The 26654-nt window shown below is 59.8% G+C and overlaps 14 protein-coding genes across 14 annotated transcripts in view; 9 read left to right on the top strand and 5 right to left on the bottom strand.

The window, feature by feature from the left end:
* Positions 1-786: 786 nt before the first annotated feature.
* Positions 787-4636, bottom strand: SPRG_00968 (hypothetical protein). The gene is made up of 19 exons (XM_012339176.1): positions 4344-4636; positions 4187-4300; positions 3938-4147; positions 3785-3892; positions 3625-3735; positions 3469-3576; positions 3304-3420; positions 3155-3262; positions 2999-3106; positions 2843-2950; positions 2498-2794; positions 2383-2456; positions 2182-2338; positions 1920-2134; positions 1656-1869; positions 1551-1604; positions 1381-1506; positions 1156-1335; positions 787-1111 (listed from the first exon to the last, which is right to left on the bottom strand). Exons 1-19 carry the CDS (start codon positions 4629-4631, stop codon positions 848-850), a joined length of 2961 nt encoding a protein of 986 aa, XP_012194566.1. The 5' UTR covers positions 4632-4636; the 3' UTR covers positions 787-847.
* Positions 4637-4763: 127 nt separating this feature from the next.
* SPRG_00967 (hypothetical protein) lies at positions 4764-5369 on the top strand (the record flags this gene model as incomplete). Its single annotated transcript, XM_012339175.1, has 3 exons — positions 4764-4949; positions 4995-5174; positions 5227-5369. 3 exons carry the CDS (start codon positions 4764-4766, stop codon positions 5323-5325), a joined length of 465 nt encoding a protein of 154 aa, XP_012194565.1. The 3' UTR covers positions 5326-5369.
* An 887-nt stretch (positions 5370-6256) lies between these two features.
* SPRG_00966 (hypothetical protein) lies at positions 6257-7828 on the top strand. Its single transcript, XM_012339174.1, has 2 exons — positions 6257-6714; positions 6772-7828. Exons 1-2 carry the CDS (start codon positions 6294-6296, stop codon positions 7761-7763), a joined length of 1413 nt encoding a protein of 470 aa, XP_012194564.1. The 5' UTR covers positions 6257-6293; the 3' UTR covers positions 7764-7828.
* A 5-nt stretch (positions 7829-7833) lies between these two features.
* On the top strand, positions 7834-9592 carry SPRG_00965 (hypothetical protein). The gene is made up of 12 exons (XM_012339173.1): positions 7834-7880; positions 7927-8007; positions 8054-8305; positions 8351-8558; positions 8603-8709; positions 8760-8782; positions 8826-8901; positions 8950-8966; positions 9011-9101; positions 9142-9210; positions 9259-9270; positions 9327-9592. Exons 3-12 carry the CDS (start codon positions 8171-8173, stop codon positions 9498-9500), a joined length of 912 nt encoding a protein of 303 aa, XP_012194563.1. The 5' UTR covers positions 7834-7880; positions 7927-8007; positions 8054-8170; the 3' UTR covers positions 9501-9592.
* On the bottom strand, positions 9572-10572 carry SPRG_18953 (hypothetical protein; the record flags this gene model as incomplete). Its single annotated transcript, XM_012339430.1, has 4 exons — positions 9572-9861; positions 9907-10053; positions 10099-10245; positions 10286-10572. Coding segments are annotated over 4 exons (767 nt in total), but the record flags the coding sequence as incomplete, so codon positions are not given.
* A 493-nt stretch (positions 10573-11065) lies between these two features.
* Positions 11066-12389, top strand: SPRG_00962 (hypothetical protein). Its single transcript, XM_012339172.1, has 3 exons — positions 11066-11685; positions 11735-11928; positions 11990-12389. The coding sequence occupies exons 1-3, from the start codon at positions 11340-11342 to the stop codon at positions 12275-12277; spliced, it is 828 nt and encodes a 275-aa protein (XP_012194562.1). The 5' UTR covers positions 11066-11339; the 3' UTR covers positions 12278-12389.
* Positions 12390-12434: 45 nt separating this feature from the next.
* Positions 12435-13495, top strand: SPRG_00961 (hypothetical protein; the record flags this gene model as incomplete). The annotated part of the gene is made up of 6 exons (XM_012339171.1): positions 12435-12444; positions 12498-12587; positions 12648-12765; positions 12814-12891; positions 12936-12990; positions 13041-13495. 6 exons carry the CDS (start codon positions 12435-12437, stop codon positions 13458-13460), a joined length of 771 nt encoding a protein of 256 aa, XP_012194561.1. The 3' UTR covers positions 13461-13495.
* A 140-nt stretch (positions 13496-13635) lies between these two features.
* SPRG_00960 (hypothetical protein) lies at positions 13636-15352 on the top strand. Its single transcript, XM_012339170.1, has 5 exons — positions 13636-14083; positions 14123-14229; positions 14284-14699; positions 14750-14816; positions 14865-15352. Exons 1-5 carry the CDS (start codon positions 13639-13641, stop codon positions 15297-15299), a joined length of 1470 nt encoding a protein of 489 aa, XP_012194560.1. The 5' UTR covers positions 13636-13638; the 3' UTR covers positions 15300-15352.
* SPRG_00959 (hypothetical protein) lies at positions 15306-16251 on the bottom strand (the record flags this gene model as incomplete). Its single annotated transcript, XM_012339169.1, has 2 exons — positions 15306-15926; positions 15970-16251. The coding sequence occupies 2 exons, from the start codon at positions 16249-16251 to the stop codon at positions 15384-15386; spliced, it is 825 nt and encodes a 274-aa protein (XP_012194559.1). The 3' UTR covers positions 15306-15383.
* Positions 16252-16838: 587 nt separating this feature from the next.
* SPRG_00958 (hypothetical protein) lies at positions 16839-18644 on the bottom strand (the record flags this gene model as incomplete). The annotated part of the gene is made up of 3 exons (XM_012339168.1): positions 16839-17261; positions 17306-18483; positions 18526-18644. 3 exons carry the CDS (start codon positions 18642-18644, stop codon positions 16924-16926), a joined length of 1635 nt encoding a protein of 544 aa, XP_012194558.1. The 3' UTR covers positions 16839-16923.
* Positions 18645-19460: 816 nt separating this feature from the next.
* On the top strand, positions 19461-20210 carry SPRG_00957 (hypothetical protein; the record flags this gene model as incomplete). Its single annotated transcript, XM_012339167.1, has 1 exon — positions 19461-20210. The coding sequence occupies one exon, from the start codon at positions 19461-19463 to the stop codon at positions 20208-20210; it is 750 nt and encodes a 249-aa protein (XP_012194557.1).
* Positions 20211-20531: 321 nt separating this feature from the next.
* On the top strand, positions 20532-21667 carry SPRG_00956 (hypothetical protein). Its single transcript, XM_012339166.1, has 2 exons — positions 20532-21050; positions 21098-21667. The coding sequence occupies exons 1-2, from the start codon at positions 20577-20579 to the stop codon at positions 21551-21553; spliced, it is 930 nt and encodes a 309-aa protein (XP_012194556.1). The 5' UTR covers positions 20532-20576; the 3' UTR covers positions 21554-21667.
* Positions 21668-21920: 253 nt separating this feature from the next.
* SPRG_00955 (hypothetical protein) lies at positions 21921-23434 on the top strand. The gene has a single exon (XM_012339165.1). The coding sequence runs from the start codon at positions 21927-21929 to the stop codon at positions 23358-23360; it is 1434 nt and encodes a 477-aa protein (XP_012194555.1). The 5' UTR covers positions 21921-21926; the 3' UTR covers positions 23361-23434.
* Positions 23435-24111: 677 nt separating this feature from the next.
* The window catches only part of SPRG_00953 (hypothetical protein), a gene marked incomplete at both ends in the record, with an annotated part of 3799 nt that continues 1256 nt past the window's right edge, over positions 24112-26654 (bottom strand). Inside the window, 6 exons of the mRNA XM_012339164.1 lie at positions 24112-24279; positions 24325-24945; positions 24992-25546; positions 25594-25940; positions 25987-26547; positions 26606-26651. Coding sequence (XP_012194554.1) covers positions 24112-24279; positions 24325-24945; positions 24992-25546; positions 25594-25940; positions 25987-26547; positions 26606-26651 — 2298 coding nt within the window. The remainder of the gene's footprint in view (positions 24280-24324; positions 24946-24991; positions 25547-25593; positions 25941-25986; positions 26548-26605; positions 26652-26654) is intronic.

Here is a 26654-nt window from a genome sequence, read left to right as displayed (position 1 = left end):
ATCCTGCCCAGAGCGGCTTCGCCAATAAGATCTTGGCCGGCGGCATTGCTGGCGCGATCGGGATTAGCATAGCGAATCCGTACGATGTACTAGGTAGCGCGAGGATTGAATTGAACGGTGCTGTAGGCTCGACGTCGTCAAGGTCATGCTACAGGTATGTTGTGCGTACGTGTCTCGTCTGGAGAACCGACGACGCAGGCCGACCGCACGTCCCATGGCTCCGCGCGGTACACGGGCATGTTGGATGCAGGGCGCGCGCTGTTCGCACAAGAAGGCGTCCGGGGCTTCTTTCGCGTACAGTTCTTTCCATCGACCGTCGACACCCATGTCCTCGTCGTCGTAGGGCGTTGTTCCCAACATGCAGCGCTGCTTCATCGTCAACGGCATGGAGTTTGGCACGTACGACCAGTGGTATGCAGCGCGTTCTGCCTCTGCCACGTGGTCGATGCCCGTGTTGTAGCAAGACATACTTGATCGAGTCTGGCCTCGCGACGCCGGGCCTCGGGGCCACCATGGGCGCGAGTCTTCTCGCGGGTTTCGCGGGTGCGCTCGCCTCGAGCCCGTACGTTTCTTGCGCATCTCGCTCGATGGCGATCTTCTCCTCCTCGTGCTAGTCTGGACGTGGTCAAGACGACGCTCATGTCCCAGCCGCCCGATCGCCGCCGAACCCTCGGCGTTCTCGACTGCGCGCGGAGCATTGCTCGCACGCAAGGCATGCGCGCGTTTTACAAGGGATTTGTGCCCTACTGGCTGCGCGAGGCGCCGTGGTGCTGCATTTTCTTCCTTACGTTTGAAGCGACGCGCGCGGCGATGCTCCCCGCTAGGTAATCCTATTACGAGACTCGTTTTATGGGTTGGTCTCGATGCTCTTGGCGTCATCATCAACGTGCTGGAAGAACGACGACGACGCGTCGCTGTCGAGAGGAGGCGGTGCATTGGCCCACTGCCCGACGCAGCCACGGGCGAGCATCGTGTCCCGGATGCGGTCGCGTAGCATTCGATTCAGCGACGTACTGGCAGGTAGCGCGTACAAGGCCGACTCGGGCGGCGTACCCATGGCGGCATGGGACATGAGCCGCGCGAGGAGATCGTCGCCCATCGCTCCGTAGACCTAAGATTGATACAATCTTGATACTTTTGTTTGAAACGACGAACCTTTTGCGCGAGGGGCATGACCGAGATGAGCATGTGCGCCATCGTGTCGAGCTGCTGCGTGAGCGACGCGCGCTTCTTGGTCATGACCGCGACCTGCTGGATTGCCTCTTCCTTCTCCAGCAAGATCGCATTCAGTCGGTCCACGAGCTCCGAGAGCTGCAAGCGAAGGTGATTCCGGTCCTACCGCCCGCGTCATTTTGCATCATACGATGCGGTCTATCGTACGAGCTCGACGCGGCGGAGACGTGTCTTGGCTTCGAGCGTCGCGTGCGTTTGCACTTGAACGTCGTCGCGAAGGCGTTGCACGAGCAGCACAGCTGGGTCGAGGGGCTCGGGTGCATCTGCTCTGGCCTACACAGTCCCGCATGCATGCATGACGGAGCGTCGCATCCTACCTCGCCCGGTTCATTCGGTGGCAGAGCAACCTCGGCGACTCTCGCCGTCGCTTCCTACAGCTCGTGCCTCGTTCGTGGCTCTGCACATCAAGATATGCGTCGTACGACCAATCCACGAGCCGTCCACCGCGCAGAAGGCGAGATCTCCAAGAGGTGCTTGACCAGTCGCTGGACATCGTGGCATCCGATGCGCTGCACCACTCGCTCGAGCACGCTCTCGTTGATGGACAAGAGCAGGTGGTACACTTGGTCGGGCGTACACAGCGCGGCGTGGGGCGCGATCGCTTCCAGAAGCGTCGTGCCCGTGGCCACGTGGTAGCTAGCACGTCCATAGTTTTTCCTCTCGACTCGGATTCGAGTCGTTCGTACATGGTGCAGCCCAGCTGCCACATGTCGGTCGCGGGCGTTGGCATGGGCGTCTCGCCCCGGAGGTAGGCGGCTGCCATCTCGGGCGCACAGTACAGCGCATTCTGCGTCGGAAAGACGAGCCACGTGGCCATGGCTTGGCCGATGCGGACGCTGGGTGGCGCCGGGTACAGCATGTGCGCGTCGTCGATATGGCTGTGCACCACCGTCGCCGGACACTAGCCAGCAAGTCAGAACACTAACACGAGCGTATCGCGTGTCGTACAATGTTGCCGTGCACGACCTGCGCCACGTCGTGCCAGTGCAAAAGCACCGCTGCCATGGACACGAGCAGCCGGCGCGGGTCCACCGCGCTGCTCTCCGCCACGGCGGCGCGAGGGGTCAGCGTGACGAGCCCGAATTCGAGGGTCATGGACGCACCCCTACCCCGTGTGTTTGAAGAGCACCTGCGTACAGTGGGCCGTACGATGGGAGGCGGATGCGGCGACGCGCGTTTTCAAACGTGTCGCGAAGGGCTGGCACTGCGACGCCGTCCGGTGCCTACGCCAGCGTTGGGATACGCCAACGAGTGTATTTCGTACTGGTGTCGCCTGGAGCGCCGTGTAGAGTGCAATCAAATGGCGGTGAATGGCGCTCGACGAGCAATACTGCAGACGCACGTCGTCACTGCCATCGATGGCCTCGTCGATGGCAGAAAACAAGACGTCGGGCGCGCCATGAGGGCCGTGGGCAAACGAAGTCGTTGCAAACTCGGTCACGGCGCGGTCATGGATGCGGTAGCGCTGACGGTACGATGCGCCGCCAGCGAGGAGGCGGTAGGCGTGCGCGGAAGGGATCGAAGGGTTCTCAATGAGATAGTGCACGGGCAGCTTCATGGCCTACGCCCGATTTACAAGACACGTGTTGCTGGCGCGAGGCGTCGGTACGTGGTCGGTGACTTGGGACGCCGACGGGTCTGCGTCAAAGACGATGCTGATCATGTCGACGGAGACGTGGCGATTCGCTGCGAGGTAGTGCAGCGGTGTCTTGCCGCGCTACACATGTGCATCAACATCGATACAAGAAAAAGCGGAAGCGATTACGTGGTCGACAACACTTGTGAGTGCGCGAGCGTGGTCGAGGAAGAGCCACACGAGGTCGACCGAGATACTCGGATGGCTGCACGCATAATGGAACGGCGTGCACTCATACTACTAGACGGCGATGCGTCACATAACGAGGTAGTGCGAGGCACGTGCCTTGTCGAGCGCGGTCGCTGCGTCCGGTTGCAGATCGTAGATGACGCGGATCATCTCGGGCGAGCTCGACGGGTTCATGCACGCAATGTGCAGGCTTGTCGACGCCTCCTACGCCATCACATATGCTACTGCAACATGTTTCTTCCTACGTCGTCGAGCCAAAGTAAGCTCGTCGGCAGCGTCGTCGCCACGGCTGCGTAGTCGAGGAGAAGGTCCATCGCGAGCGCCTCGTTGCCGCACAAGAGATGCAGCGGCGACTGTCCATGCTACGAGACAGCAACACTCAATGTGCAGACACGCCACGTCGACCATACGCCGTCCACAACATCGACGGCTCCAGGAAACGCGTGCAAGAGCTGGCGCAGCGCCGCCACGTTCACGTTGGGGTTGGCGACCGCCCGGTGCAGCGGCAGCTGGCCATGCTACGATATCTCGAGTTGATACATTGAAGTCTGGCGAAAATAGAGGACCATGTCGCTGTGCTGCGCGGCGGTCACGTCCAGCGACAAGAGCAACTGGAGTAGTTGGCTCTCGATGTGCGTCGGGTGCGCCGCGACCATGTGTAAAATGGTGCGTCCCATCTATTGCATCATACGTTCAGCCAATTAGTTAGTTAGTACATGCGGGTACGCTGTCGACGACGGACGTGGTCTCGGGCGCGAGCGACAGCACGGTCGCGCAGAGTTCAAACTCGCAGTCGGGCCGCGAGAGAACGCAGTGCAGCGGCGTGCGGCCATCCTGGAAGGACGTGAGGGTCACCCAAGCATCCTCGTGATGCCCTACGTGATTGCGCAGCGAGAAGGTCTCGTAGTTGTGCAGCATCATGGTCATATCGATGGTTTGGCTCGAGTTCAAGCACAGATAGTGCACTGGCAGGCACGACGCTTTGTCGCACATGGCCGCCGACACGGGAAACGCAACGACGAGCACTTGGATCGCCCGCACCGTCACGGAACCGTTCATGCAGAGGTAGTGCAATGGCGTCCGACCGCGCTACGCAACGTGTAAGCGAATGACGTGCGACGTGGGCACCTTGTCCATGTAGGCAACGCCTTCCGGGTACTCGTGCACGCAGTGCTGCAGGAGCTCGAGCGTTGCCTCGATGTGAGGCCACTGGCAGAGATGGTGCAACAGCACGGTATCGTCCTACCGAAATGTCATGCGATGCAGCACGACAAGTTGGGTGGACCTGGAGCGGAGAGGCCACGAGCTTCGGGTGCGTGGTCACGGCTTGCATAGCCAAGACCGCGTCCTTTTCGTCCAGCGCCCGGCGCAGAAGCGCAACGACGTCGGGCTTGCAGTCCTTGACGTGATACGCCGTCGTCGGCGCAGTTGCACTCGGGTGGGGCTCGGGCGTCGACGCGCGGCGCGACCGGAACTGGGTGATCTTGAGGCCGCCCCACGTTCGCGCCGCTTTGGGCGTCGACAGCAGCGTCGCGTCGTCGTCGAGCATCTCGATGGGCGTGCTTGCCTCCATCGTTGCCTTGGCAAGTGAAGCTTCGATTTCGAGCAAGTGCAATCTCGAATGCGACGTTGTGATTGGCTATGGATTGGATATGCTGGTCGCTGATTGGGTTGACCGTTGGCGACCGCTCAGGATCAGCGATTGATGCTCGTCCTCAAGCGGTGGCTTCACGTGTGGTATCTCGGGACCATTGTCGAGTCGCTGGACGACGACATGGCTCTCGTGCACGTACAAGGCGACAGCATCGAGAAGGACGTCTGGATGGCCATGACGGCCTTGCTGCCACAAGAGTGCATCGTCGCGCCGCCCCCACGTGGCTGGTTTGCCCAGGTTCACGCGCCCACCTCCGTTGGCTGTTGAACGACAAGAGCGTAGCGCAACGATCTTGTCTACGTCTACGTGGCCGACGCGTCTTGCGCACCTACGCTTCGAGAGCACGGGCTTCTTCTCGTGGGCACGGTCATCGAGCGTATTCCGCAGCACGACGCCGCGCTCCTCGACGTGCTACTACCAGGACCCGACAATATGCGCCGGTGCCAGCTCGGTCTCGGCTTTGTAAAGCGAGAAAGTACCACGTTCAGAACTGATAGGCGTCTAACATTCGTAGCTTGGCCCTATTTTACCCGACGCCTTCCAAGCGATGCGGGAGCGGCTAGCGCAGCTTCCGAGCCACCCGACGCCCGACGCAACTCAACACACTGTGTAGATGCGAGCTAACAAGCTGCACATGCGTCAACTCGATCATACAAGAGGTGCGCTGTTTTCGCGGCATGGCCTGAGAGCCTCGCTGCAGACTAGGAGAAGCTGCAATGAATGCATGTGACGCGGTCGTCTTCTCAGAACGGTGGCGCCACGGCCCGAGGCCCACAGCGTGCATCGCGCATGCGGGCTGTGGCCCAAGCCGGTCATTCATCTCTCTCGGGCCCGCCACGAGCTATTTGTAAACATTGCCGTTTACAAATGCAATCGCCGAGGCATTTGTAAACAGTGCCCCTTGTCACTGCAGAGTGGATGCAAGATCAAATGGAATTCCGAAAAGATACCTTTGCGCTTGAACTTGCGTGGCCTCGGCCTTGGTGCCCGCCCCGCAGTCGCGTTGGGCTCGACGGGCCAAAAGACCTGCAAAGACACGCACGGGTGTTTGTACGCCATTGGAAAATTCAGTGGTTCCTGGCCACCACAAGCAGCCGTGGCTTTTATTCGTGGTCGCGCCTGCCACGTGGCTCGGACTTCGCTCAGCATCCCGCACCCGCTTGAGCGACGGCCGAGAGCCTCTCAACGCGCGCGACACCCATGTGTGACTGGAGTACGCGTGTCGATAGTATATCCTATACAATTAAATGGCCGCGCACGCTGACGCAAGGCAAGGACGTCGGCTGGGTGGGACACGAGCGCTCCATGCCAATGGTAGCGCGCATTCCAGCAAGTTCAAGTCCCAATGCGCGCCAGCTGGTGCCACGCACAAATTTCCTTCCGGAAAACGCTCCGGAAACAGGGCCGCATACAAATTCAATGTATATCACCAGCACGCCGACTTGTAAACATCCGAAAACAACCGAAGTGACCTTGGAATGTCCTTGTTTGAGACCTGGTTGTAGGGCCCGACCGTGCCAACCTTATTTTTGCAGCGGTTGGGACCACAAGATAGCGCCGGTCAGTTTTCATTTCGCCAGGATGTTCCGCAAGACGGTGACCAAGGCCGCCCGCCTCATGGCCCGCCAGCCCGCGCGCATGACCGCCCTGACCGCGCTGCCCCGCGCGATGACCTCGCGCCAGCAGGCGCCGGCCATGGCCCTGCTTGGCCGCCACTTTGCGACCGCGACCCCGGCGACGACGACGCACGTCAACAAGCCCAAGACGTCGCTCATGCTCGAGGTCGACGACAACCCGGGCTCGCTCCAAGACGTGCTCAAGTTCTTCTGGAAGCGTGACATCAACATGACGCGCATCGAATCGCGCCCGACCAAGGGCACGTCGCCCGACTACTCGTTCTTCATCGACTTTGACGGGCGTCCGGGCGACGAAGGCGTCGACGCGCTCCTTGAAGACCTCAAGCGCCACTGCAAGAGCATGATGATCCTCAACGAAAAGAAGGGTACGTCTCCATGATGCGGCCTGAACATGGCCGCTCACGATATATTTTACCTTCTAGTGCCGTGGTTCCCGCGCAAGATTGCCGACTTGGACATGTCGGTGGCGCAGACGCTGGACGCCGGCGATGAGCTCGAGTGCGACCACCCGGGCTTCAACGACAAGGTGTACCGCGCCCGTCGCGACCAGCTCACGGAAGTCGCGCTCAACTTTCGCCAAGGCCAAGAGATCCCGCGCATCAAGTACACGCCGGACGAGATCAAGACGTGGGGCCTTGTGTACGAGCGCATGCAGGACCTCTGGGGCAAGTACGCGTGCGACGAGTTCAAGTACATCCTCCCGCTCCTCGAGACCAACTGCGGGTACGCGGTCGACAACATTCCCCAAGCCCAAGACATTTCCAACTTTCTCAAGGAGTGCACGGGCTTCACGCTGCGTCCGGTCACCGGTCTCCTCTCGTCGCGCGACTTTCTGAACGGCCTTGCGTTCCGCGTCTTCTTCTCGACGCAGTACCTCCGCCACCACACGATGCCGCTCTACACGCCCGAGCCCGACATCTGCCACGAGCTCATGGGCCACGCGCCCATGTTTGCGGACCCGGCCTTTGCCGACTTTTCCCACGAGATTGGTCTTGCGTCGCTCGGTGCCTCGGACGAGGAGATTGAGCGCCTCGCGACGTGCTACTGGTTCTCGGTCGAGTTTGGCGTGTGCATGCAGCACGGCGAGAAGAAGGCGTACGGCGCCGGTCTTCTCTCGAGCTTTGGCGAGCTCGAGTACTCGTGCTCGCCGACGCGGCCGGCCGGTGGCGAGGACGTCTTCCCCGAGTACCGCCCGTGGGACCCGTACCAGGCGGCCAAGCAAAAGTACCCGATCACGACGTACCAGCCGATCTACTACGTCGCCGAGAGCCTCACGGACGCCAAGGAGCGCATGCGCGAGTTCTGCGAAGACATGAAGAAGCCGTTCCACGCGCGCTACAACCCGTACCAGCAGACGATCTCGGTCGACCGCGCCGTGCTCTGCGACTCGAAGAACCAAAAGGCGTGCAAATAGAGTTGTGTTGCAGTTAGAGACGTGTCGTGTAAATCTTCAATCTATCAAGTTTGTCACTAGTGTGGATTCATGGATCTTGAAGCGGCGCGGCCGCCCAGCGGTGGCGAGGATGACAACGTAAGGCGCTGTCGAATTGGCATGTAATACGAGCTGCAAGGCGTAGAGCGCCCCGAGCAGCGAGGAAGCCGGCGAAGATGACGGCGTCGCAGCCACCGCCACGGGCGACGATGACGATCCCTTCTCTGTACAGCTCATGCCTGGACACGGCGTGGCGTGACCGAGGCCTGTAGAGCGACGCCGGTCTCCTCAGCACAGACGACGAGGACCACGTTGGTGTCACCACGGGCGATGAGTTTGATCCGTCCTTGGATCCGCTGCCCGAAGGCGACGACGAGGCGCCCGGCGACATGCTCACATTGGAAGCCAGCGCGCTCGAGCTACCGGCCGCACCAAGCGGCAGCCCGCCGATGAGTATTGCCGTCGACACTGCACCTCCTGTCAGCGCCGAGCTACCTCCAACGCCGTCCGCCGCGGCGCGTCGGGTCGTACTGCCCATGTTTCAAGTTGATATTGACGACATTGCGTAGCAAGAGAAGCGTAACAAGGTCAAGTCCAAGCGGGATGTGGTGCCCGTCAAGCCCGGCTACTTTCAGCACGAGCGCGCAGTGGTGGCGCTGAGCCTCAAGAAGCTGCGCGCGATGCGGCGCAAGGCGCCGATCCAGGTGCGCATCTTCACGGCGCCGCGCCGCGTGCACACACCGTTCGACAACTACGTCTGCGCCACGTCCGAAGTTGGTACGCGCGTCGCGCCACCGTCGTGCATACGAAGCGATGCGTAGTGTGCAGCGACATCTTTTGGTCGGCGCTCCAAGGCAACATGCTGCGGCTACAGCACCTCGTGCGCGTTGAAGGCATCGCAGTCGACACGACAGCCGACCCATGGATGGTGCGACGTTCCACTACTCTCCTCGATACTCGACTCGTGCTATATTGTAGATGCACCAAACGCCGCTGCATTGGTAGCACGGTCAAGGCAAGATGTCGCTGCACGCTGTCTCTTAGGGCGGCGAAAGGGGGATCGACCGACGCGGTGGCTTTACTCTTGGCCCACGGCGCCAGCGTCTACAGTAAAGACGACGTACGATTCCGCCTTGGCCCGCGACGAGAGCTCCTCATTGTGTCGTAGAATGGGAGCATTCCACTGTAGGTCATACAGTGTTCGAGGGAGGCGAGTACGCTGCGTGTAGACACTTGGCGTGCTATGCGGGCCACGCCCAAGCCGCCATTTTACTCCTTCAAGCGGGGGATCTCAAGGACCTCCTTATCGCCGACTACGACGTATGCTCCCACCCCACGGACGCAACCAATGCGAGAGTAGGCGAACTTGAATTCGCTCGAATGGGCGACCGTGCGCGGACATGCGCAGTGCGTACAAAGTCTCATCAAGGTATGTGTCGATGGACACGTGGACTGGCAACGACGAGGCCCCGTGTAGTACACGGACACGGTCTGGCTGCCAACGTTTGTCGGCGACCTGATTTGGAACATCATCTTAAAAACCAGATGAAGACAGCCGACGAGAAGCGCGCCGAAGAGAAGGTAGCGGCGCAGCGCGCCGAGTATCAGCGCCTACAGGCCCTTGCCGAGCAAGCCAAGGTAGCAGCAAGCCTCGGCGAGGCTGTCGTGCTCGATCGAAGCGACGTGGCGCGGGTCGACTTGAGCCCCGCGCCCCAATAGAGCTTCAAAACTCTTTTGGTGGCGTCTGGTGTGCGTTTTACAAAGCCATGTGCAATAATTGCACACAAGAATCGGAACAATAACGTCTCGGCATTCTGTTAGACGTGTCGCGGACGGTGGCCTGTGCTTCGCGTCTCTGCAGTCGACAGCCTTTTTGATGTTATTCATGTCGGACTTACAGGATGGCCGACTCGGGGCCGTAAAAGGCTGCCATGTTGAGGACGGCGGCGACCGCTTCCATGTCCTTCAAGATCGGCAGAAGGCCCGAGACAAAGTCGCCATCGCCGTCGAGCGCAATCAGGCGGTCCGTTTCGTCAAAGCTCCAGTGCATGGTCGCGTACAACGTCATGACCTGGCCAATCTACCCACGCATCACGCGCGCGCTCGGTGTGTCAAGTAGTAATACCAGCTGCGGCTTGAGGTGGTCGGGGCAGTGTGGAAATATGGTGCTAAGGGAGCTTCGACTGATTTTGAGATACGTCTTGACGACGCCTTTGACGAGCGGACCGTCGTCGGTCTTGAGGATTGCGCAGTCTCGCATTTCGATAGCCATCTACGCGCATGAGACTGCTGGTGCACCATGAAGCGGCGGTCGTACGGACGAGAACGTCAACGTGTAGCGCAGCCAGTTGCCCAGTATGCTCTGAATGCCAATGCCACCGTTGTAGCGAACATTGGCAGCGGCAACACTTGTAAGAAATGCGAGCTGCTTTGCGCTTTGCTTGCGCTTCGTGTCGTTGTAGCCCTAGCTTGTATTGGTGCGCGACGACGTTGCAGGTACGTACGTGCTTGAAGAGCGTCACATACTGGCGAGCAATCTTGAGTGTGGGCCCTCCGTCAAAATTGGGCTGAACACAGAGCACGTGGGTAAGGGGCAAGCGCCGCACGAGGCTTGCCACGCGAACTTGAAGCAGCGCGACTTCGTCGCGGAGGGTCTCGACGGTCGCCGTTGTCGCTAAATACCTCTTCTTCTTGCGGTCGCGACTTGCCTTTTGGATCGTGCGGCTACGTACAAGCCGCTGGATGCGCTCGTCGGTTGCTTGCGTCGCTTCACGGCTCGTACAGGCCATTTTGGCGACTTGACCGGCAGAAGATAAGATCCGACTCGGTTTTAAAATGCCAATCAGATCACTTTGTGATACCATCCGCGCCTCGGATCGGTCCATTGAGTATCGATGTTCGCTTGATCTGGCGGATGAAACGTCGCTTGGGCGTTGAGAAATCACATCATGAGCTACCGACAAAGTGGAAGCGTCCAAGTACGTTGTTGGTTCTGACGCTTTTGTACTAGTATGCGTACTACCAGTACGAATAGTAGAGGTGGCAAGTTTGCAACTTTAAGAATCTATGAGGCTAAAATACCCGGTGGTATGGTTGAAGAGTCTAGCGTTGCCCTGGAAATATTTTCCATTCATCCTTTATAACGTTAGCGCAGGACACGTCGCTGACTTGAAAGCATCGCAGCGTGGTGGTGCTGCCACGTACATTGTACACTATTTCGATTTTTGAAGTAGCCAGGGATAATAGTGTGTGAACGCATTTGATGTTCCGAGGTTGCAGTTGTCAACGAAGGTCGACGACGTCGACGACGATGGCCGATGTTCCCGACTCGCTGGCTTTGCGCCACGTCGTGGTCATGCATCGCCACGGCGACCGCGCGCCCATCTCTTCGCATGTGTCGTCCAAGCTGTGCATCGACGAGACCGAGCGCGCATACTGGGCGTCGCAGCTCTTGACGCCCGAGGACATTGCCACCTTGGACGCCGCGGCGACCGTTCACACAGAAGACGAGCCTAAGCACGGGGCGTCTCGCCGCTCGGACAGCTCACGCGCCGCGGAATGGAAGGCATGATGCGTCGTGGCCAGGCGCTCCGCGAGCGCTACGACCACTTTCTCGGTGACGCCGAGCCCCACGACGTGTACATCGTCTCGACCAACATCACGCGCACGATTCGTTCGGCGCAATCCGTCGTGCGCGGTCTCTTTCCGGACGCGCCGCGCTTCCAAGTGCACACGATGGCGCCGCAGTTTCTGACGCCGATCCATTCTGGCCTCGAGTACAAGGCCTTTGGCCTCCACGCCAACGCGGTCGCGCACGCCACACGTCCAGGATACGAAGCGCTGGAAGCCGAGATGAAGGCGCTGCTTGCGATCCCCGACGACCAAGCGCTGCATTGGACTGTCGGTACGTTCTTCGACCCGCCAAGGTCCTATATCTTTGAGCTTGGCGCTAGTGCGCGACATGCTCGTGTGTCGCAAAGCCCATGGACTACCCGTGCCCGACGGTCTGCACGACGCTCTCTACGACGCGGCGTGCGACCACAACGCGTGGGAGTGGCATCTTCTCTACAACGACCCGAAGCAAGCACAGCGCGGGTTTGTGCGCGGCCTCGCCGAGATCCAAGCGCACCTCGAAAGCATCGTCGAGGTACTGCAGCTCGTTCCTGGAACCGTGTTGTGTTGATTCTGACCCAACTGTGTGTGCACAGAAGGACATTGACCACCGATTGACCATCATATCCGCTCACGATAACACGCTTGTCGCTCTCGTGTGCGCGTTGGGGCTGCAGATTGGCAACGTCATTCCCAACTACGGTGCCATTCTCGCGATGGAGATCTACGAGAACACATCGACAAACGAGCATTTCGTGCTGGTGCGCTTTGAAGACGACACAGTCACCTTCACGGGCGAGACAACCCCGATGGTGCCCTTCACGGCCATGAAGCGCCGCTTCGATTCCTTTGCCGCGACCCACGCAGCGACGTCGGCCCTATAAGCTCTGGCACTGAGATTTGTCTAGATTGTGAGTGTTGCGATCTCCTTGCAATATCCGGATAATACAAGTTTTATGCGTAAACCGCCCAGCTGGCGGCAGCACGAAAGCGGAAATGGACGGCCGAGGTACCGGTCGCGGGTCGCTTGCAGGAAGGCTCATGGCGCTCCGTAGGATCTTTGCGGGCAGACGATCGGCGGGAGCATTCGTACGCATCGCGCAGTGGCCGCCGGGACCGCTTATCGTCGCCACGCCCAGCTTCGGGCCGTGACCGATCCCGCGATCGATCGCGCGGCCGGTCAGACCGTGGCCGGTACCAGGACGACCATTTCGACCGAAGGCCGCGGCAGGAGGGCAATCGCGATGCGTACAGCGGTCGATATGCAGGTCCGAGACGAAGCTCCCGGGACCGTGACGACCGGCGGGGTCATGACACGCGCCGGGAGTATTCCCGCAACGACGAGCCATCGCGAGAAACGCGAAGTCGAGATGTACGCCGCTCCGAGCAACGATACGAGTCGACAAATTCTCGGCGACAGGAAGAACGCCCAATCTCAAGTCCGCGGCATCGCAACGCGGACCGAGCTTCAAGCCACGATCGGCGTCCCGCCCACCCCGTGCAGCCGAGCCGCATGCGCATGAGAGCCATCCACGCTCTGAGCGACAAGCGAGTCCACGGCGCGACGACCGCCGCCGAAGCCCAGCGCGGCGCCCAAGTCGCGAGGCCCCGTCCAAAGATCACGACGTAGAGAAGAGCCACACCGAGCCTCGCCCGCGCCACCATGGCTCGGCCTCCGATACAAAGGCGCCCGAGCCAACGCGGCGTCGAGACGACGACCACAAACCGCGCGAAGCAGTCGAGTCGTCTGCGACAGCGAAGGAGGCGAACGAGGCGAACGAGGCAACAAAGGACCGTCGCCGCAAAGACACTGAAGAGAAAAAGTTGATCAAGCGACACCACACAGTGTACGACGAGTCAAGCGAAGCGTACTGGAAGAAGCACCACGAGGCCAACCGTATGGACATCAAGTGGCTCGTCTGGCAGGCGGACGCCGACATCTCAGGCTTTATGGCCGACTTTGCTGCCCAAGAATTGGCCAACATCAGCCAGCGCATCCAAAGCCACGAGCACCAGCTGGCGCAGTGGGAGCGCGGCGACGACCTCCCTGATCTCAACAACCCTTAATCCCCCATTGTTGTATTCAGATGATGACTCCTAGCGTGTTGGTTGTATATCGTCTCGTACAGACGGGTGGTAGCCGCGTCCATGACGTGGCAGCACGACACGCGAGAACGCGGATTCGAAACGGCGGGCGTAACGGCCATCGGTGTACTATATCTTGGGTAATCTTCGTATTTCCCGCATGGGCCGCAAGTCGCGGAGGGCCCAGAGCCAGCCGATCCTGCATGGCACGGCGGTGCTCTACGCGGCCGAGATCGACGACAACGTGGGCGGCCCGCCGCCGGCGGTCGCCGTCCACCAGGCGAGCGGTACGTGGGGCGTCGCGATGAACTTGACCAACTCGATCGTGGGCGCGGGGGTCATTGCGATTCCACATGCGATGGCCGACGGCGGCTTTGCGCCCGTGCTATGCCTCCTCCTCCTCGGCGCGGCGCTCACCATGTACTCGATGAACGTCATCGTGCGCCTCGGCGACGTCTACAACGTTGACACGTACGAGAATCTGGCCAAGGCTGCGTTCGGGCCGCGAGGCTATCTCGTGGTCTGCTTTTTCCAGTTTACCTTTTCGTTTGGCGCCAACTGCTCGTACTTGACGGTCGTTGGCGACACGGTGCCGCCGCTCATCGGTACGCGTCCATGTTACTCGGTGCGTCACGCGGTGCTAGGTCACGTGCTGCATTTGCCGTTCCAGCACGGCCATCCCGTTCTGTCGGCGTCCGCACCAACGTGGCTCCGCATCTTGACGGACCGAGATCTCTCCGTGATGGCCATTGTACGACGCTCCATCACCGCGTCTCGAGGTCGTATTGATGGACGATGGTGCTAGGCGCTGCTGCTTCTCCTACCGCTCTGTCTACAGCGCGACTTTGCGAGTCTCGCGAAATGCTCGGGGCTCTCGATCGCGGGCATGGTCATCTGCGCCGGGTGTCTCGTGTACAAGTGCATCACGGAGGCCGACCGCCTTCCGTTTGTCGACGACAGCGGCGTCTTCTACGACTACATTGCCGTGCACCGCAAGATCTTTCCTGCGATCGGCACGATTGCGTTTGCCTACGTCTGCCAGCACCAGACGTACCTTGTGTACAACACGATGCTCGACAAGTCGCCCGCGCACTTTCGCAAGGTCGCCAAGTGGAGCGTCGGCGCCTCGTTCGTGCTCATCGTGCTCTTTGGCGTGCCCGGGTACCTCATGTTCCTCAAGCACACGCGCAGCGACATCTTCGTCAACTTTACCGACACCTCGTACACGACCCACTACGAGTACTTCATGCATCTTAGAACCACCTTCTTAGAGACCACGTGATCCAAGTGTGCCGCGTCATTACGGTCCTCTCGATGGTGCTCACGTACCCCCAAGAGGTACAGCGAACCATCCATATGAGCACGGACACGGCGATGTGATGCTAGTTTATGGTCGCGCGCTACACGCTCCAGATCCTTCTCGACCACAAGGACAACGACGCGGCGTCGCTTTTCGTCGAGCAAGAAAAAGGACAAGTTGTCTCGCTGCGGCCTTGCCACGCGCGCATCGCGGCGTTCTCGCTGCGCTGGCACGTCTTCTTCACGATGAGTCTCCTCGCGGCGACCGTGCTCATTGCGCTCGTGGACCCGCATCTCGGCGACATTACGAGCTTGACTGGGTCGTTTAGCGCGGTGGCCCTTGCGTTCGTTCTGCCTGCGGCGTGTCACCTCAAGCTCGGCGTGCCGCTGGAGAGCTACAGTCGCTGGCACGACTGCATATTGCCGTGGCTCGCGCTGGCGTTCGGGGCCATCGCCTTTGTCGTGAGCACGACGACGTCGATCATCAACATCCTGCAAGAGACGTCCGAGGTCAACCTATAAGGCGCGAGGAGCTATGATGAACGAAGACAACAACGTGTGGTGTTTCAAGGGTGTAAGAGGTTGACTTTCAAATCGCACTTGTTACTACTGGCTGTTAATTGGTTGCCGGATCGATGGCACGACCTTGCGCAGCCAGCGCTGGAAGAAGCCGTGCCGCCGGTCTGCGATGCGCTCGAGGTTGCCTTTAAGCGGGAACGCCGGGCATATGTTGTCGGGAACGCGGAGCGCATCCATGGCGCGCTGGGCGCCCACCGAGTGCTCGAATTCGAGCCACACGGACGTGGCGTCGGTGCCAAGGACGTCCGCGATGACGCGGTGGCCGCCAGGGTGTTCGTACAGAAAGTCGGTGACGTCGTACACGTGCCCTTCGACGGCAACGCACTGCCGGCCCACGAGCAGCTTCATGCGCTCAATCGGGCGGTTGAGGCGGTGCTGGAAGTAGTACTCGTGCCATGAGAGCCCGCACGGCGCGTGGAAGCGCTTCCCGTCCTCGAGAAAATCGCGGCGAAACACTTGCGACCACAGCAGCGTGTCGGAGTCGCAGAGCGTGTGGCGCCACGTCGTGTTGAGCATCGTGCAGGGCACGAGGTCGCGGGCATCGAGGAATAAGAGCACCTCGTGGATGACCTACACAGAGCCTGACGACCTTGTCTAGAAATGATCCACGTACCGTGAGCGGGACGTGTGCAAAGGCCCCATATTGCTTTTCGATTGCATCGGCTGTGGGCATAAGGGCGCGGGTATCGGGCGCGAGCGGCCGGCGTCGTGGCCGCATGAACGGCGAGAGCTGTGTGTCGGTGGTCGTCGCCGCAGTCGACTTGGTGTGGATGGACGAGCAGAGGAAGCCAAAGAGGAAGAGACACGAGGCCATGAAGAAGGTCGATGACATGGCCGACGCGGCCGCGGGCTCGTCGAGGCAGTGGCGACACGAGCTCGCCCCGTCGTACTGCATCCAAGACGACCAAAAAAGATTACTATGGTGAGAATCGCCGGCTCGTCCGTGTGGGTTTTGTGGCAATTGTGTTTTTCACGCGTCGCACGGGCTTCTTCGACGCCGACTTCGCTCGAATTTGACCTCGCAAACGCAATCCGACGGTCGCTACGTGACCGCAGCAATCGCGTAAACCGCCCAGTATCCTCACGTCGTATACTAAAGTACTACCAAAGTACTTTGCGCTAAAAGAAACGAAGCACCTTGGTTAGGACCCGCCATTGATTTTTCCGATCCGCCTAGTGTACGACTAGTGGAAGCCCAAGCCGAAAGTGATTATGCCAAAAGCTCGCAAGGACTAAGCTGATTACATACCGTATAATACTTGCGGCTTGCCAGCTTTATTCTTTCATCATTCGTCGTCGTTGCTGTTCGCGCCAGGGGCTCAGGCTCAGAATGAATGATGGGACGCGGGCACCACCGTATTAGTATTATTGCACCAGAGAAAGCCGCGTGGTCCCGTGGTCTTGGTGTTGGAAGCGACTGCAAAACGCAAGCTGACTGCTGCGAACCTGTTGCGTTGATTGGCACAAAACGCAGTCGCTTGCATACGAATCACGTGTTTTTTCAATTTTTCACAGGTGTATTGCCGCGTGCGAATTACGTTTTTCACATTCATTGGCAAAGGTCATCTCAGGCCCATCCGAGAAGATCGAGCAGCTTCCACTTCCACGTCCAGAGCTCGATGGGCAGCGTCACGCGTCGTTCGACGGCGATGGACTGACGATAGTACTCGAGCGCTTGCGCGCGGCTACGCTGCACACCGAGGCCCATCTCGTGCATGTAGCCCAGGCTATAGTAGGCCGGCGCACGGTGCTTGTACGACAGCGCCGGGGTGGTTACAAGAGACGCGTAGGCCGCGAGCGTGCGCTTATAATCGCCAGTCTTCAACCATGCATCGGCTTGCAGGAGCTTCCCGAGCCCGCTGCCCTGGGCGGCGGCGACTTTGACGAGCCGGTGGCGCACATCATCTAAGAAGCATGAGACTGCTGCGAGCTCGTGAAGTGCAGAGTACCAGAGGCGATGACGTAGCCTTCTTGGACAAGCCAGAGTGCATTTTCAAGCGCTACTGTGTACCCTTCTTCGGCCACGAGACGGTAAAGGAGGAACGAGGTAGCATAGTCGCCACGGTGAAAGGCCGCATGGGCGCGGTCGAGCCACGGGTGGACGCTAGCTTCGCTCACGCGCTTGTAGAGGTTGACAGCAAGCGCACACGTGCGTGGAAACGGGTGGACCGACGTCTTCTCGATGATACCAGCGTACGCGTGCATGCCGAGGGCATGGCCCGACTTGGACGCGGCTTCGTAGTACCGAGCGGCAAGGCTGAGCTGCTTCTTGGCTGTGAGAATACGGGCGACGTAGTACATGGCTTCGGCGTGGCCCTGAAGCGCTGCCTTGTCAAAGTGCTCGAGCGCCACGTCCGTGTTCTGGGCCACACCGTGGCCATACAAGTAGAGAAGGCCAAGCCCGAGAAGCGCTTCGCCGCCCTTGACATCCTTCGCGATTGAGTATGCGGCAAGCGCCTTGGCGTGATGGATAGGACCGCCCCAGCCAAAGGCGTGCAAGTGGCCGAGGTACGCTGCCGCTGGCGTCTCGCCAAACGCGAGAGCAAGCACGAGCCAGTGCCGAACCAGACGAAAGTCGGTGGGGCCGCGCTGCAGTAGATGCTTGGCGGCGCGGAAGAGCACCTTGCCGTCTTTGCTGCTGATCGCGGACGCTGCCACGTACGTAAGCTTGTACTGATCGAGGATAGGATCTCGGTTCTCATCATCGGCGAGGGATATCGGCTTGCGCCACTGGCCGGCAACCATGGTAGCGCCGTCAGTAACGACGGTCGCGGCTCGCTGCTTGTAGTATTGCAAGGCCGTCGCGCACGAGAGGGGTGTGCCCAAACCGTACAGAGCGCGATATCCGAGTGTTTGGGCCGCTCGCGAGTCGCCACTAGCCGCGGCAAACGTATCGTATACCACTGCAGTAGCAAGCGACGGCTTGGCGTCAACTGCGGCAAGGAGGGCGAGCGCGTGCTGCGCCTGCGCGTGTCCAAGAGCAGCACTTTGTTGGAACAAACTGTGAGCGTCAGCGCTCGGAAACGCGAGGTCCCCCAATGCGTAGAGGGCTTCGCTTGTCGCTGCCGCGTCGCCCATGACAGTGACTTGCGTGTACAATGCGGTCGCATTGTGTTGGTCCACGCCCCTAGTGATTGTGTGAGCGGAAGGAGCCACTGCTGTGAGGTACCGTAGGGCGTGGGCGGCCTCGAGAAGGCGGCCGGCCTCGGACGACACCGTTGTCGACCACGGCTCATGCAACGTAGCGGCCACGGTGGAGAGCCATACGAGGAGACACGGCGCGCGCATCGTTCGAGAATGCCTCAGGGTCGGGACAGGGCATGCTCTCTCGCGCCGTCTGGATCGGCAAAGCAGCTCTGTGATTGGGTGCTGACAACGAAGTCTGCCGCAGCGGGGACCAATCACAGCGGGCCTGGTGCGCCACACCCTATTGACAGCTCACGACGACGACGCCAATGACAACGAAGACAACACGTCCGAGCATTGAGGAGGTAGCGTCGCATACAGTACGTGGTAGCAGGGTCCCAACGCGTGATATTTTTTGCGGTGCTGGTCATGTACCGGTATAGATTCAATAAAATATCAACTTGGACACTTGATTGTCATTTTCAGCAGCTCATCCTCGACCGACGCATCGATGCATCGACCGCTCTAGATTACTCTTGTTGACTCGTTTGAGCCAGCTGGAAGGATTTCTTTGTCTCTTCTCGATCGACGATAACCGAAAGCAGACCTTGCGACGGGGTGCGCATCGAACAGCGGTTGTATTGCTCTCGTTGTGGCGATAACAACCCGCAACACAATCGCGTTCAATGGCGAAGCTGCTGGCAACACTAGATTCTTGGCCCGCAGCGACGAGCTCCAACGAGTTCTTACTCTTGTGCTCACTGCACTCGTCTCGTGCACTGTTCGTATCAGCAATGTTCACGCTAGAGCAGCGTCAAGGAGCTTTCGTGCCGCTTGCTGTCGCTTCCAAATATCTATCAAGCCGCCGATCGTGTGCCAATCGGAATGGCCCACATGGTCGTTCTCGCATTTGGATTGGCTGCCAGTTTCTCAGCGAGGTGGCCGGCGATTTCGTTCATTTTTCTTTTTCCCATTTCCATGTCGTCCATCCTCAAGGTGCAGCTCCACAAGGCGATGGACCTCCCGGTCGCCGACATGGCCATCACGGGCGGCAAGTCAGACCCGTACCTCGTCTTCATCCTCAACGACCAGACGTACCGCACGCCCTGCATCGCGTCCAACCTCAACCCGATCTGGTCCAACGAGACGTTCCAGTTCCGCGTCAACGACACGAGTGGCATTCTGCGCGTCGAAGTCTGGGACGACGACAACTTTCGCCCCGACGACCTCCTCGGCGTCATCGACATCCCGCTCTCGACCGTCGAGAAGGGCCTCAAGAAGGAAGAAGACAGCATCAAGTCCTACGCGGTCAACGTCGTCGAGAGCCTTCAGAAGCAGCACGTGTCGCCGCACGTGTTCATGTCGATCGCGCTGTTGACGCCAGTCGAGGCCGTCGCCTTGCTCGACTTTGAGGTCTGGGAGAACGAGCGCTGGAGCCGCGTGCGCCGCACGTGGGCCAAGGCCAACTTGACCGAGACCGACCCGAAGGAGTGGAGCTCGAGCGATGGCAGCGAATCGTCGACCAAGTTTGAGGACGTGATTCCGACGATCCCGCCGCGCTACGAGCCCATCAACACGTGGCACTACGTCAAGCACATTGGCGACAAGGACGGATGGATTTACGGCCCGACGTTTGACGGTCCATGGTACGAGGTGCCCAACATGCTGCACATTGTACGCCGCCGCCGCTGGATCAACGCGTACAAGCGCGACGACTTTCAGTTTTAAAGAAGGACTCTCCGCGTAGCTAGTATCATTAACCTATATAACCATCCACCTGCATCTCGACCTTCATCTCGACCATCCTCCTCGGCATCTTCATCCGCGTCGCATCCATGCAACAGAGTGCTGCAACCACTCCCATGTCAGTCCTCCAGAGGGACACTCCCTGCAAACGACGCCCGCAAATGAATCTCGGTTCAAGAACGGGCAGGATGGATTCGACCTTTCTATGAGACACTGCGTGGGATTGTGGGCAACTCCCTCAACGCGAGCATGGCGTCCACTTCAACGCTGATGGGGTTGCCGGGATCGAGCCAATCAGCGACGCACCTGCCAGTTTGCATTTGGCCAAGAAACGAGAAGAGGACCAAGATGGGGATCGTTGCGTCGTCGTGCGAGCACTGCATCGGCGCCGCCGAAAAGCACATTGAGAAGGTCAAGCGCAAGAAGCACGGCGCCGCGAAAGAACCGTCGCGCCTCATCCGCATCCGCCTCGACCGCGCCGAGGACCTCGCGGCCGCCGACTCGTCGCTCGGCGGCGGCGGCCTCAGCGATCCGTACGTGAGTCTCCAGTTTGGCCGCCAGCGCCGGCGGTCGCCGGTCGTCGATGAGAACCTCAACCCGACGTGGAAGCACGAGGAGTATGAGTTTGTCGTGACCGAGTCGGACCTCGCGACGCACAAGACGCTCATCATCCGTGTCATGGACTTTGACGCGCTCAGCGCCGACGACCTCCTTGGCTCGATCGAGCTGGACATGACGCAGTGGAGCGGCGCGACGACCATCGACGAGGCAAAGATTCAAGCGTACGACCTCAATGTACCCGAGTGCTATGCGAACCAAGGCGTACGGCCTCTGAAATATGGTCCATCAGATCTTATTCCGGTTCATAGGTCGCCTCCAAGCTGTATATGTCCATTTGCTTTTTGACCGAGTGGGCGGCTGCGTCGTCGTTGACGCAGGAAGTGTGGGAACTGGAGCGCTGGCTCTCGACCAGCAACTCGTGGTCCAAGACCTACCTCGCCGAGACCCTCGGGGATCGGCCTGCGTGGTACTGCCCCGACACGAAGCAGGGCGGTCCGACCTTCAAGGACGCGCTGCCGCCGTGCCCCGAGGGCTACAAGCCGTGCGGACAGTGGAGCTACGACGTTGTGCACGGCGACATGAACGGGTGGCTCTACGCGACCACGTGCAAGGGTCCGTGGCGCAAGGAGATGGGGCGCACCCACTTTGTCCGCCGCCGCATGTGGATGAACCAGTACAAGCGCATTGCGCAGATGGAGCCCGAGCCCGAGGTCGTCTCGACATCGACGGTCTCGACGGCGCCGTCGTCCGGCACGTCGGTTTAAGGACAAGGATCGCGCCCACCGTCGTAGCAAATATCCATCAATCACGTGTGCATTGCGTTAAAGCTCCAAGAGTTGACAAACAAAACGTGTAAAAAGAACAAGTGCGTACCGGTACTCAACATTAGGATCGCGCCACCGTTTCGGTGCTGCTGCCGTCTTTCTATCGGACTTGTATTCGCGCTCATGCAGGTCACTGCAAGGTGCGTGTCCTTTCGCTATAGATCGACGCATGGGACATTGCAGGTTCTCGCTGGTCGTCGCGTTGCTTTTCTTCTGCGCAAGTTGTTCGAAAAGAAGACGTCCTCGCGATGCAAGCCTCTATTCTTCGCGGGTTCTTGCGATCCAAAAACTACTTCATTCTGCAATTTGCACCATGGTCTTCCTCACGAAAGAAGACATCAAGATCTGCTACAGTCTCTTCTGCTGCGTCTATGGCATCGGCACGCTGGGCATGCCAGCCAACTATGCGCGCGCGGGTCCTGCGTGGGCGACTGTCGCGCTGGTCTTCATGGCGGTCGCCAACATCTACGCGTCCGTCTGCATGAGCAAGGTGCTTTTGCAAGCGCCCAAGAACGTCAAGACCTTTGGTGACATGGGCGAGTGGTGCATGGGCAGCTTCGGGCGCTGGGCAGCCGTCATCTCGCACCTCCTCGTCTGCGTCATGATTCCCATGGTGTTCCTCGTCCTCGGCGGCATCCTCCTCGCGATCCTCTTCCCCAACTCGTACGGCCAAGACGTGTGGATCTGCCTCATGGGCCTGAGCCTCTTGCCCGTCTGCCTCATCCCGACGCTCAAGGAAGGCGCGGCCGCCGCTGCCGCCGGCGCCATCGGCACGCTCGCCGCCGATGCGATTGCACTCTACCTGCTCGTCGACAGCTTGTCGCCCAAGACCGCGACCACGTTCCCGCCGGATGTCACGTTCGAAGGCGTCGCGTCTGTTTTTGGGAACCTCTCGCTTGCCTACGGCGCCGGCATTGTCATTCCGGCGCTCCAGCGCGAGCACTCGGACCCGGCGCGCATGCCCCGGTGCATTATCGTTACGCTCTCGATCATTTCCGTGCTCTTCCTCATCATTTCGGTCACAGGCTACGTCATGACGGGCTGTCAGATTCCTGGCAACCTCCTCTTTGCCATCGCAGGAACATCGCTCGGCTTTAACGCGTCGCGCGGCGGCATTGTCCTCGCCTTCCTCTTCATGCAGATGCACATCACGATTGCGTTCGGTATCATCTTCTTCCCCGCGTTCTTCACCGCCGAGCGCCTCGTGCTCGGATTGCACAAGGACTCGTTTGCGCTCCACGACCACGTGTTCAGCACGGTCGAGACGCCAGAGCTGCAAGGCGATAAGAACCAGCCGACGTCGGTGCGCGCGGCCATGATGAGTCAGCGCGACGAAGACCTCGCGGAGATCGAAGGCGACTACAAGCGCGGGAACGCCTACATGCGCGTGGCGATTCTGCGCACGGTCATGGTTGTCCTCGCCGTCATTGCGTCGGTGCTCATGAAGGACAAGTTCATCGACCTCCAGAGCTTTGTCGGTGCGTCGTCGACGGCGCTCTGCTGCATGATTTTGCCGCTCGTCTTCTACGTCAAGACGTTCTACGGGACGCTGCCGCTCTACGAGAAGATCTTTGCGATCCTTATCGCGCTCATCTCGAGTTTCCTCGCGATCTACGTCTCGATCGACACGGGCAAGTTGGTTTTCAACCCAAGCAGCGCGAACGCGAACCCGCCCGTGTTTCCGTACTGCGCGGCCGAGCACGCGTTTGTGGTCTACACCAACGCGACATACTACAAGGGCAACTAAAGCAACTTGATACATATGCAATATATCAACATCATACGTCGATAACACCCCACAAACTTGATACTGTCATACGGCGATGGCGACTGTATATGAGGGCCGTCAAAGCCACGGGCGGAACCTGCTGTGCAACGAAGCACCCGGAAGCTTGAGGTGAAACGTCATTGCTCGAAACCCCGGTGAATTGCGTGCTTGAATAGCCTCACGATCAGATAGCGGGACCGCCAACCCATCGGACGATCTCCTCACAGGTCACGCGTCCACACTCGCGGCAGAGTCGCCGCCGATCGTTATGTCGACAGCGCTTGCGATGCCGCCATCAACGACGCCTCAACAAGGAACGCCAGAACAATCCAGGACCGTTCTGCGGCTCGTCGTCCTCAAGTACCCTCCGTTCGTCGTGTCATTATTAAGATGTAGTCAACTTTGACTCGATAGTCACCGCAAGTGCTCGAAGCTGGGGGTTACCAAGACACCGGAGCCATCAAATCGTCGACCTCGAGCATGCACATGTGAATCGAATTGTTGCGGAAAGAACCTGCATCGGCAACAAGACGGCTGCGTGCGCTTGGTGCGTGATAGTACTCTCGAGAGACGATTGAGACTGACACGGGCAGTCGTTCACGGAAGCTGCACAGATCGCAGTGCTCTACGAATGGTGTTGGTCGCTTGCCAACAGTACTGTCTGTTGTCATGGACGAAAGAAGAGATTCTGTATTTACATACAAGCGATGCAACCAACCCGAGTCTGCGACTACATGATTTCGGACGCCGTCGCAAACGCATCGTAGTCTTCAAAGCCAAGGACCGAGTCGGCAAAGGTCGATGACGTGAACGTCGTCATCGCGTCCCAGTGCTCGACGTCGTCGCCGACGAGGGCGCTCAAGCACGCGTTAAGCTCGTCTTCGGTCATTTTTTCGCCCTACACGCTCGCTCAGACCTCGATGATGATGCGCGATGCGGCTACGAGCGTCAGCAGCTTGTGCTTGAGGTCGGGCCACTTGAGGCTCGGGCTTCGCTTCTGGCCAATGGTCGCAAACGCTGCCTCAATGTGCGCCTTGCCGATGCCAAAGACAGGGCGGTGGTTGACGTAGAGCTTGACAAAGTCGACGAGTCCGATCGCGTCGACGGTCTTGGTCGTCTCGGTGAAGCGCGAGTACTTGACTTCGCTGCACATGTTTTGAATCTCGAGCTCCGTCGGGTAGTACCCGAGCGCGCGCATGACGTGCGGGATCTCGGCCAGCGGAATCTCTTGCGTGATGTTGCGCGCAGCGGTCGACGCTTCGCCCTGCGTGCGCAGCTGCGCAAAGTAAAAGTAGTCGACAATTTCATTGTAAAACGCGCCGTGCAAGCCGCCTTCGATGAGCGACCCGAACGGCTCGACGCCGACGCCACCGGCAGCCTCCATGGCATCGAGCGCCGACGGCGTCACTTCCCACATGTTGAGGATCAAATCTTTGCCGCCAGCCGTGATCAAGTACCGGCCGTCGCACGTCATGGCGACGTTCGAGATGTGCCCGGCGTGTGCAATGAGTCCCATCGACTTGTGCGGATTGCCATCGAGCGGCAGCTTGATCACGCCGACGACCTTCGCCGCATTTCATCAGGCCTACGAACTTAAAGGCTGATGGTACCTTGTCGTGGGTGCTGTAGGCGCAGTAGCGCTCACTCTTGGTCTTTGCAACCGGAATCGGCAGGATCCGGTTGAGCGGGCCGCCGTACGTCGGGTTGAGCGTCGTCCGACGACACGTCTTGTTGTTGGCGTTCCAGCCCTTGAACTTGTACTCGTCGTTCGCAATCACAATCAGATCTTCGTGCACGCCCGGCATGTCCGGGTGCCAAAAGCACGCCGTGGGGACGGCCGACTGCTCAATCTTTTGAGGCGGCGCCGTGAGCACGATGCCGTCGAGGACGCTCGAGCGCGAGAGACTGTACTCGACGAGCATGCGGTCCTCGCCGACCGTGACGAGCAGCGCTTGTTGGTCCGAGAGGCCAAACTCGAGGCCCGTGATGGGCTTGGCGTGCGACCGACAGCGACCAATGTACACCCACTGGTCCGTCGGGTCCATCGTGGGGCTAATCTCTTCGGCTTCCATACCCTTGTTGCGCCAAAGGAGCACATAGTTGTCCGCGTCAATCGCTGCAATGAACGAGCTGTCGGGCGCCACTTTGATGTCGAGGATCGCACTCTGCGCCACGCCGATGGATGACCGTGTTTCAAAAGGTACACTCGTACCTTGGAGTGCCGCAGCATGTGCAAGTCGGCGAGTGTGCTCACATGCAGGAGCTTGATCGCGCCGTTGGCAAACCCCACGAGCATGTACCGGCCGAGCGGGTCGTACGCGAGCGTCTGCGGCCGAAACTTGTCTTCGTCAAAGTGGCGCACCATGAGCAGCCGCTTCGAGACGTAGTCCCAGAGCTGCAAGACGCCGGACGCGCAGCTGATCGCGACTTCGGTCGCACTCGGATGCGTCGCGAGGCCGCGGATCTCGGCGGCAATGCCCTGCATGAGCAGCGTGCCTCGGCGCTTCTCGACGTCAAACTCTTCGTGGATCGACGGCGTGATGCCCAGGATGAACGCATCTATGTCATTTCAAAACACACACGAAAACGCGCCGCACATCCGTACTCGAAGTGGCGACAATGAATTCGGGCACGCGGAACGCATCGGTTGGCACCGACTCCGTGGCCGTCTCCGTGTTGGCAAACGAGACGGAGTTGACGGGCCCGGCACAGAGGTCTTCAAACCACGCGACGAGGCGAAAGTCAAAGTCGTAGAAGCGAACCGCGCCGTCGGCGGCGCCCACCACAAGGTACCCGTCCATGTCGGTGAGGTACCGGATCGCGACGGGCTTGTGCGCATCGAGCCCCGTCATGCGCACGATCTTGACAGCCTTCTTGTCGGCGTGCACGAGGACGTCACCGGACTTGACGAGCGACGAGTCCCACAGAATGAGATCGCCGTCTTCGGTCGCTGTGATGGCTTGGGACGAGTCCGGGACGAAGATCGACTGCGTGAACGCGCCAATCGCTTGCTTAAAGTCCTTTTGCGACAGCGGGGGCGAGTAGAACTGGAGCTGGTGGTGCACCCAGTTCCAAAAGATGACGCGCTGCGCGCCGTTGGTCACGATCTCGCGGATGTCGTACGTGTTGAAGCGCACGCACGTCTGGACGTCTTCGGTCGCAACGGCTACGTTCACCGTGCAGCATATTATCTGACGGTTCCCACGAGCAAAGGAGGCGTCTACCTGCCGTGTAGAGTGCGTCGTCGCGGGCGACGGTCCACTCCCAGAGCTT

This window comes from Saprolegnia parasitica (assembly GCF_000151545.1).
Source record: "Saprolegnia parasitica CBS 223.65 unplaced genomic scaffold supercont2.2, whole genome shotgun sequence".
NCBI lineage: Eukaryota > Oomycota > Saprolegniomycetes > Saprolegniales > Saprolegniaceae > Saprolegnia > Saprolegnia parasitica.
This window is presented reverse-complemented; position numbering and strand designations above follow the sequence as displayed.

Bases quoted from the DNA above. Each gene is read 5' to 3' on its own strand.
- SPRG_00960 (XM_012339170.1), top strand. From the start codon at position 13,639: ATGGGCCGCAAGTCGCGGAGGGCCCAGAGCCAGCCGATCCTGCATGGC. The intron at 14,700-14,749 runs GTACACGACCCA...CCACCTTCTTAG, and splicing joins GTCAACTTTACCGACACCTC to AGACCACGTGATCCAAGTGT. The intron at 14,817-14,864 runs GTACAGCGAACC...ATGTGATGCTAG, and splicing joins TGCTCACGTACCCCCAAGAG to TTTATGGTCGCGCGCTACAC.
- SPRG_00955 (XM_012339165.1), top strand. From the start codon at position 21,927: ATGGTCTTCCTCACGAAAGAAGACATCAAGATCTGCTACAGTCTCTTC.
- SPRG_00965 (XM_012339173.1), top strand. From the start codon at position 8,171: ATGCTCACATTGGAAGCCAGCGCGCTCGAGCTACCGGCCGCACCAAGC. The intron at 8,559-8,602 runs GTACGCGCGTCG...AGCGATGCGTAG, and splicing joins CTGCGCCACGTCCGAAGTTG to TGTGCAGCGACATCTTTTGG. The intron at 8,710-8,759 runs GTGCGACGTTCC...GCTATATTGTAG, and splicing joins CGACAGCCGACCCATGGATG to ATGCACCAAACGCCGCTGCA.
- SPRG_00968 (XM_012339176.1), bottom strand. From the start codon at position 4,631: ATGGAGGCAAGCACGCCCATCGAGATGCTCGACGACGACGCGACGCTG. The intron at 3,263-3,303 runs GTAGGAAGAAAC...GTGATGGCGTAG, and splicing joins GCTTACTTTGGCTCGACGAC to GAGGCGTCGACAAGCCTGCA. The intron at 1,605-1,655 runs GTACGACGCATA...CACGAGCTGTAG, and splicing joins GGACGGCTCGTGGATTGGTC to GAAGCGACGGCGAGAGTCGC.
- SPRG_00966 (XM_012339174.1), top strand. From the start codon at position 6,294: ATGTTCCGCAAGACGGTGACCAAGGCCGCCCGCCTCATGGCCCGCCAG. The intron at 6,715-6,771 runs GTACGTCTCCAT...TTTACCTTCTAG, and splicing joins GATCCTCAACGAAAAGAAGG to TGCCGTGGTTCCCGCGCAAG.
- SPRG_00962 (XM_012339172.1), top strand. From the start codon at position 11,340: ATGGAAGGCATGATGCGTCGTGGCCAGGCGCTCCGCGAGCGCTACGAC. The intron at 11,686-11,734 runs GTACGTTCTTCG...GCTTGGCGCTAG, and splicing joins AGCGCTGCATTGGACTGTCG to TGCGCGACATGCTCGTGTGT. The intron at 11,929-11,989 runs GTACTGCAGCTC...GTGTGTGCACAG, and splicing joins ACCTCGAAAGCATCGTCGAG to AAGGACATTGACCACCGATT.
- SPRG_00956 (XM_012339166.1), top strand. From the start codon at position 20,577: ATGGGGATCGTTGCGTCGTCGTGCGAGCACTGCATCGGCGCCGCCGAA. The intron at 21,051-21,097 runs GTACGGCCTCTG...TCCGGTTCATAG, and splicing joins AGTGCTATGCGAACCAAGGC to GTCGCCTCCAAGCTGTATAT.